General features: G+C 35.5%; 1 protein-coding gene across 1 annotated transcript; it reads left to right on the top strand.

Annotated features, from left to right (window-relative positions):
- The first annotated feature begins 228 nt into the window (after nucleotides 1-228).
- LOC119786956 (N-acetylaspartate synthetase-like) lies at nucleotides 229-2,921 on the top strand. Its single transcript, XM_038290577.1, has 3 exons — nucleotides 229-566; nucleotides 789-953; nucleotides 2,036-2,921. Exons 1-3 carry the CDS (start codon nucleotides 374-376, stop codon nucleotides 2,422-2,424), a joined length of 747 nt encoding a protein of 248 aa, XP_038146505.1. The 5' UTR covers nucleotides 229-373; the 3' UTR covers nucleotides 2,425-2,921.
- Nucleotides 2,922-9,294: the final 6,373 nt, after the last annotated feature.

The raw sequence follows: 9,294 nt of genomic DNA on the forward strand, positions 1-9,294 counted from the left end.
CAAACTAAGGGCTCATGGTCTCCTCCTTAGAACCTTGCATCTCCCATCCTGCATGTTCTGCTGTCCGGGCAACACATTCCAAGGGGAGCATTTTTTAAAATATTGTATTTGGGAGGATGAAAGGCTCTGGAGCAACTGGCAGTTGTAGATTTTGCTATGGGAGGCCTCAAGACAACTTCAGGCTTGTTATCTGTCAAAACTGATAAGCACTTATAACAGCAGCACAGTTCTGACAGCAACACACAACCAAGAGACGTTACATTTAAAATTTTGAAACAAATCTTTTTTTTTCCTGAAAGCCAACAGCAGCTTGCAATATGAGCTGCTATCACTGCATCCTGAACTGAGCTGAGGCTCACATCACCAAGCAGAAATGGCAGATCTAGCTAAGAAAGGGTTAAAAGATCAAAATGGTCAAAGTTTAGTGGTTCGTGAATTTCAGCTGAAAGATAAACCAGAGGTGCAGCGGATTTTTTATGAAGGCTTGATGGAGATGGTACCAGACACTGCTTTCAGAGGTTTGAGGCATCACCCTGAGATTCTTCTGCTTTACACAGCAATAACTGGTAAAACACACTTGAGGATTGTAGTTTTATCCTTCTTTAAAAAAACAAATTTTTTTTTATTCACCTGTATCATTTTCTTAATTAGAAAAAATACATTTTCTAGTGTCTTTTTCAGAAATGCCAAGTATAATATGTTTTTTCCTATTTTATGAATATTTTTTTGTTCTTTCACATTATGTTTTTTACATTATCTACTACATACCATTATCTTTCATTTGGCAGTTGTGTGTTTTGCCACCACAAAATGTTCCTGGCTGATAGGACTCCTCCCAGCCATTGTGGTGTGTTTGCGCTACTTCTACAGTAGATGTGTGATCCATGGTTACCTACGCCAAGCTATGAGCTCAGATATGGGAGACATTGAGGGTCATTACATGAAAACACCAGGTACGAAATCCAAACAGTTTCATTAAACCATATCTAATTATCATTCTTCCATGACTAGTGCTTAGATCAAGTACAGTAATTAACAGCCTGCACATTAGAGTGAAAGCCTTCTGTGAGATTTTTCTGTGGAGTTCTACTTTAGTTACTTAAGCAAACCATATCATTAATCATATCCTGTATTATTTCCAAACTGCTTTTATTGTTTCTTTCTGGCTTAATAGGGCTGATTTGAATGCTTTTAAAAAAAATCCTGACATACCTCCATTTTTATGTTTATTTGAAGTCTTTTTACAGCTGTGTAATCAAATCTAAGCTAAATATTATAATGTAGAAATGCTTTGATAGAAGAATTACTACATAAAAAACAGTTAACTACACCAAAACAATTCATTTCACTTAAATGTTTATTGTCCTTTCATCTTCTGACCAGAAATTTCAATGAATCATTAACTTTAATTAATCGGGGGTTAACTCTGGAAGTCAATTCTGACGCTATTAGCTGGGTTCCCTTCAACAGAAGGCTTTGAACCAATCACTCTGTATGATCTGATATAACTGGTTCCGCCTTCAAATGACTCTAATTAAACTGATACCATTTGTTTTATCAGTATTTTGTGTAAAGGACCTATACAGAGTGGTGCACAACTATGAAATAAAAGAAAATGGTTTACAACTATTTTTGCAGTTAAATCTGAAAAGAGGAACTGTCATTTATTATTTTTATTATTTGTTTATGTTATTTACTGTCAATATTTTATAGAGCCCCTGTTTACTGCTATTGTGGCTGTCAGTCTTTTTGGGTAAGCCTTTGTCAGCTTTAAACATGTAAAGGAGGAATTTTGCTCAATTCTTATTAAGGAACATAGTTTCAAACAGATTTTAAAAACAGTCTCACCAGCCATTCTCAATTAGTTTTTGTTCTGATTTAACTTGCAAAAACTCGTAAATCTTCTGTTTCTTTAAAATTCAACTCCATATTGACAAAATGTAATTACAATTTTGCTAGAAAGTCAAACACAACTATGTATAACTTTTATATAATTTTATTTCTAAATTTGTACTCTCTGCTCCTTCTCCTTCAGGCTCTCATATTTGGGTAGCAGAGCTGGAGGGTAAAGTTGTGGGTGCTGTTGCGGCATTTTACCTTTCAGATGAAACTGTGGAGCTTCGGAGGATGTGTGTTGACCGGAGATACCGGCGATGTGGAATTGGTGTTATGCTGGGACAGAAAGTACTTCATTTTGCTGCCTCTCATAGCTACTCCTCTGTTGTCCTTGGGACAACATCCTACACACCTGCAACACATAAGCTCTACAAACGTCTGGGTTTCCACTGCGTCGCTGTCACGAATGGCTACATCACACCTGGTTCCACGCAGTCCTTCCTAGAACAGATCTTCTACAGGGTTCGGCATCATTATTACATCTGCAACCTTCAACACTCGAAAGTCAACATAGATGGACAACATTGACCTGTATACATAGCTAATATAAAAGCTAAAGTAAAATAATCTCTTAAGTGTTTACTTCTATGATTTTCTAAAAAGCAGCAGAAAGTTTGTGCAGTTGTTAAAAAACTGAATCATTATTTAACAAGTTTAAGTCAAGTGATGATCTGTTTTTTACCTCAGTTTACCGCAATTGATTGCCTAAAGTGTCCTGAACGTTCATTCATACCTATTAATTTTATTTTGAAAGTAAATTCTAAATGTATGGATATTACTGTAAAAGTCATATTTGCTATAGAGAATTTGATTTGCTTTTAAAGTTAAAAGTATTTGTTAGCATGTTAAATGTAATCTGTTGCTGTGTGATATGTTTTTCTTTTTTGATCTGGCTTACTATTGTTAATAAAATGTCCTTGTATAATAATATTAGGTTAAAAAAAAGCTAAAACAGTCTTTCAATTACTGGTAAGTATTGAAGATAATTTCAGAAACATTTGGTCCCCCTTACATTTTCAATAAACACAAATGAACTAAATACCGCTTATCATCTTTTTTATTATACCGTAGGTTAGACTGTTTATTTATTTTATTTTAAGTCCTATTTACACTAATAAACATAATGGGCCGGATCTATCAAAAGTTTGCGTGTATAAAAACGTGAGCTATTTCACTGCGCACGCTAAAAAATGTACAAACTGATCTATCAACAGCGTGCTAAAAGGATTTGGTCTTTAAAACGTGCTAAATAGCGCCTCTTATCTATTTAGTACTTTTTCTACAATGAATATGCAATATGGGGCGTTTACACGCAAAAGTGCGTCTTGTGGGAGGAGAACATGTAAATATATTAATTTAGCACTCGCAAAGTGATTTATTAAATCTGAAAGCAATTTTGCTAACGGTATCTGACTCTATATTTAACACGTTTCAAAAGAAGGTGCAAATGGTCTGTATGCGTAATTGCGCACACATGGCAGCGGTTATTGTCGCAAGAAGGAGACATGGAAGTGAAGCAAGGAGACGCAGAGAACGCATTTTTTCACTCCGTGGGAATATTTTTGCAATGAAGGAGGAAACGATCATCAAAACATATCGTTTATCCTGCATTGCCATTTTGGAGCTGTTGGGGGAACTCCGAATGGATTTGGAGCCAGCCACAAGGAGGACCCACGCAGTACCCCGGATATCACAAAACTCCTTGCAACATTGCACTTTTTTGCATCTGGGTCATTCCAGCGTACGGTTGCAGCGAGAGCTGGGATCTCCCAATCTCGTTTTTCAGAAGTGCTGTCCGACGGGGTCGGGGTTCTCCCCCTGCGCCTGTGGAGCAACATGCCAATGCTGCGGGGATGCGTACGCGCAGTAATCTCATCCACAGTCACTTCTTGTGAGCCATTTGGTATGTGCATTTTTCTACAGGCCAATACAAAACACCTGTTTTTTTTTTTTGTTTTTTTTTTTACTGCAGTGAAGTAGAAATTCAGTCACATACCACCTTAGGGAATAAAGGTTGCCAAAGTTTTTTCTTTATATATATATATATATATATATATATATATATATATATATATATATATATATATATATATATATATATATATATATATATATATATATATATATATATATAATTATTATTATTATTATTTTTTATTTTTTTTTTGTTGGGGGTCACTGTAAGATTTAAATTTCTTAATGCACTAGTTTGTAGAAACTACACACTACTTTGCCGCAAACCACAAAACGCGCAAAACCATCATTTAAATAGGGCGTCTCCAACAGTTTTGCGCCTGCCACCAGTTACGCAATCACTCTTGTTAAATCACCCCAAACCATGGTTTAGCCCCTCGCGCAAAATTCCAGTTTGCGAGCGCAAATTACTGCACGCAAAATTGGATCTTGATAAATCCGACCCAATGTTTTATGTGATCTTAAAAATGCAGAAATTAATGTCAAGTGGGTAAAAAAGAAATTTCTTACATAGCAACTTTCTCTTCCTTAAAATGAAAAAATACAGATCATAAAAGAGAAAAATATGAAAATATTAATATCAAACACCAGTGCTGTCTTAATACTGACAAATTTAAGTATCTTAGAAAGAGGCATCATATTTCATGACATCCAAGATGATCTTCCTTTTGAAATATTTCACCAATTTCCATATTGAAATTTACCTTATTAAACTAGAATTATTATTTGTTTTTGGTGATTTTAAATAATATAAGGAGAAAGAAAAATCTGAATTCTGAGATGTGACAATTTTTACAGATTTATGAAATTTACTTGAGAGAGATGTCAGTTTAGTCAGAAAAAGCGTTATTCATCCCCAGCTAGGCAATAAAAATGTTAACTCTTGAGTTTTAGTGGTTAATCTAATGTTTGTGTATAAGGACAACAAATTGCTACATAACATGATGTCATTGAAGCAGTGACTTGTGTAGGGGGCAGGAAACTGCCTCTGTAGATGAGCATGTAAGATGACTAAGGCGTCTGATGCATCCTTTTTCTGAATAACATTACATTAGTCTTAGTTTTATTAGTTTTTTTTATTAATGCTCGTCATCATCTCCCACTTGACATGGTACCAGGTCATGAGGGCAGCAGTCTATCTAGAGACTCCCAGACTTCCCTCTCCGCAGATACCTCCTACAGCTCTGCTGGGGGAAGCCCAAAGCGAAGAAGATCGGGATCATAGGCGGAGGCCTCCTGGCCCAATCCGCGGGTGCTAAAGCTGGATATTTTGGCAACATTAGTTGCTAAAAACGTGAAACCAACACACACACACACACACACACACACACACACACACACACACACACACACACACACACACACACACACACACACATATATATATATATATATATATATATAGCATATATATCAGATGTGTTTGTTTTATGTCAGACATATGTTGTGTCAAAGGTTGTGCAACAGGGGTAAAAATTTGCAAACGGCTGAACACACAGCATATGGCAAACCCCAATGCAAACAAATGGTACCAACTTCAAGACATGCAAACACAAAATGTCAAATTCAACAGAAAAACGTTTTAAAATGAAAAGCTGCAATCACAGATAATGGAGGGAAGCAAAAGAAACTAGAAAAGCACCCAGAGAGCAAAGCCCTCCGCCAAGGAGCATATTTTGCCCCAAATTGTGAATTACACCTATAGCTAAAACTCGAAAACATCGGATCATTACCACTTCATTCCAACAATTAATTTACAAATGGAAATTAATTGTGCCTCGACATGAAGCACACCTTTGTTAAGTTCATAGATTTCAATTGATTCTGCTAACAAACCATGTGTTTATGTCTTCAGTAAAAAACCTCTGGACTGCTCAGGCTTTCAATACTCACTGCTGCCACCCTTTTGTTTAGGTGGGAACTACTTGTTCTTGTTGTTAAAGAAATTCCTGTTCCAATTTTATTAAAATCTGAATTTGTGTGACAAACACAGACTCTGCTAAAAACATACAGTAACCTCCATGGTGGAAGTAATAATGAATACACCACTGCAAAAGTTTGTTAAGTGAGCAAATAAAATTGTTGTATGTACATATAAACATACATTTACACATTCAGGTGTGTCTGCACACATCTTCATACAATTACTACCTATAGCTGACACAGCCATAGTCATTGTACAAATATGTATACAACCATGTACATTAAACATGTGGTAGGTATTAAAAGAACTGTTTGGAAGAGAAGGGAGGATTGCTTAAGAGACTGAAATTTCACTCAAAGAGAGAATTATCTCAGTTTTTGTTTTTATAAAACTTTATTTGATGTAGTGGGTTTAGGAAAAATAAAGCTAAAGCAGACAAGCCTTTTTACAAGTTAAACAAAAAGAATATAGAAGTTATAGCAGAAATTGTTTATAATTATTTCTTGTACTGTTAAGTTAACAAAAGGGCAGAACTCTAGTACTACGTTGTCCAAAATAGCAAGACAAGAAAATGGTTTAAAAAAGAAAAAAAAAAAAATTAATCCAGCATACATTTATTCATTAAGGTAGTCTTAGATAGAAACTGATTATTTAAAAGTCACAAGCAATTTTTAAATATATTTTTCTGATATAAAAGAAATCCTACAGAGATCTAGACATGCACTTACAATAGACATTTTAAGCAGGAATAGATCAATACATACAAGTATTAATTGTCAAATCAAATAAATCAAAAATCAACATCAAGCTAGGGTTTTCTGAACAATAAATGAAATTTAATACATGTTTAATAATAGATTGAGCCATTCAGGAATAAAAATAAAAGCGTTTCCAAACCACTATCCAACAACTTGTTTAGCCAAGCTGCTCACTTATCAGCAAATAATCAAATAACTTTATTGTAAATACAGCCTTTATTTATTGTAATCAAAGTACTATGTGTAAGGAGGGAGAATGGGAATGATATCTTTGAAGAAGAAAGAGCTTTGGTTTGACTGCTTAATATTCTGGGAACGGGGCATGCAGACTGTGTGGCAAGCACTTCAAAATGATCATCATGCTGAAAATTGGCTGTGGCTACCAGCAGCACTCTGACTGGAGGAGAACTTATGCAAAGCGCAAGCCATATTGAGCCTGGTGGTATGAAACAAGAGTAATAATGCTTTTTAACATTCCCTCTTCTTTCTTTCCGCACTTTTATGGGAATTTTTATAAAATCTCAGATCATCTAAGTTGAGGTCCTTGGATAATTTGTATTAGATTGTAAGAAAATCCTGTGTGTATAATACAATAAAATAAGTACTAACACTTCTGTTATGAACCAACACAAAGAACATGCTGTGTAGCTGCCAGTCATTGCCACAATCAGTTGAAAGAGCAGGTTTACAGCAACATTCTCAGGCGCAAATGACATTTAGTCTACTGTACCTCAGCACAATCAAATGCTTTTTCATGACAGCAGAAAATATATATTCTATGTCTTTGGAGAATGGTTTAAAAAATAAAAAAGATGCACAGAAACTCATATTCAAAACCTCAATAAGGCTGAAATGCTTTAAGACACTATCTGCTAAAGTCGTAGGGAAGTCATATTTAAATTTTAAATCATTCTGGCTTAACCATGTTCATACATGGACTCTTTATCAGACCATGTTGTCCCAAAAGTTAAAAATTTCTATTTAAAAAAAAAAAATCCTGCCTTAAAATTTGTGGGGGTTTTTTCATTATCTTATGAAGGCCAGTTAGTTATACGTCAGCTTGTACACCTAAATTTGGCCAATCATAACAATCATCTGTCTTAAAAATTTTCATAGCATCTTGTTTCATCTGTCGCAGCATATACCCAACAGCTGAAATAAGAATAATTTACTTTACCATTGAGCTCCGTCCCAGTGTTCATGGGGATGGACGTCTGTGTCTTCGGCAGGCGTAGGGCAAACAGAACTGGCAGCGTTGTGAGGCAAGGGCTCAAACATGTACGGCTGGAAGCCTTCTACACCAAACCAAGCTTCTGCCACCCTGGCGTCCTCTTCCTCCCCTAAATAAAAAATGTATGACGGAGGAGACGCATCCACACAAAACTTTCCCCCTCTTGCAGGTTTCTGACAGTTCCTTGACAGAGTAGTTTCTAAGTCAAAATTTAGTGCTACTTGGCCCCAATGTAATTTCCCATTGGGAACCTACTAGATATAAGTTGCTAACTGGTTAGCAAGATGCTTCAGAGACACCGGCCATAACCAAACTTGCTTGCGAACGTTCCGCCACAACAATCCTGTCCCCTTGATAATTGACCAATCACATTCACTTTATTCATGTAAAGTTGGACACCATCGGGAGAATTCGGAAATGCAACTGTTGGAACAGCCGCTTCCCTACGACTTTAAAAAATATCAACAGAAATTGCCTTTTTATAGATGCATAGAGTTTATTCTGTGCCATTATTAACGATGCTCTGTAGTGCATAGATGCCTGCCACACACATACAATCGGTCTTGTCTCCCTCTACTATATATATATATAATGACACCATTATCGGAATATGCCATGAGATGCATCACACTTTAAGTGAATTTTGCTTAGGGCCCCAAAAATTCCTTGAAACGGCCCTGCCTAAAATGTCACAAAAGATTGAAACGTTCAAGGGGGCCGAATACTTTTGCAACTAACTGTAGTTAAATGTGATGAAAAAGGGTTAAAAAGTAAAGAATAGAAAGATCAGGTTTCTTTTAGTGGCATTATAACATGTTTTCTAATCTAACAGAAATGCTTAAAAGAAAAAAAAAACAACCTTAAGGATTCATATTGTGAAATAAGAGTAGAAACAAGTTTAGCGGTAGTTGAGGTTATGCAATATCAAATCTGTGAAAGACAGGAAGGCAGTCTTTTTGCAAACCGACACATAAAAACTGATTTTCTGGTCAGCAAAAATATTCCTGAATCAGCAGTTATATTTAGTAGAGTACGGGTTTCGCAGTAAGCTTGTGGGAAGAAGAAAATATTTTAAAATGTTTTGAAATGATTATTGCAAAAGAAACTAGTTTCATGTTGCTGTAGATGAAACTTAAGTCAGAGCCTAGTTTGCTCAAAAAAACATATTACTACAAAATCTAGCTAAATATGTCAGAGAAATATAGGGTAATAGGTTAACTTCCTAATCCATTTAATTTGCAGGTTATGGAAAAATTCTAAATAAGACAAACCAGATGATGAAGACTTGTTTTGATCCAATCTTTGTTTTTTTAATCTTCACTGGTTGAGGAATAATATCAAGGCAAAAACATACATAAACAAAAAATAAATAAACATGAAGAACCCCGGATGAGTGGAAATAATAGTGTGATTGACTTAGCCTTTTAGCCTGTATGAACCTAATCATAATGCAGGCAATTAAAAACTTCAAATGTTGACCTTACAGTTTTAACCAGAGCAATAAGGGCTAC

The sequence above is a fragment of the Cyprinodon tularosa genome, unplaced genomic scaffold (assembly GCF_016077235.1).
Source record: "Cyprinodon tularosa strain WSP-4 unplaced genomic scaffold, ASM1607723v1 ctg283, whole genome shotgun sequence".
Taxonomy (NCBI): domain Eukaryota; kingdom Metazoa; phylum Chordata; class Actinopteri; order Cyprinodontiformes; family Cyprinodontidae; genus Cyprinodon; species Cyprinodon tularosa.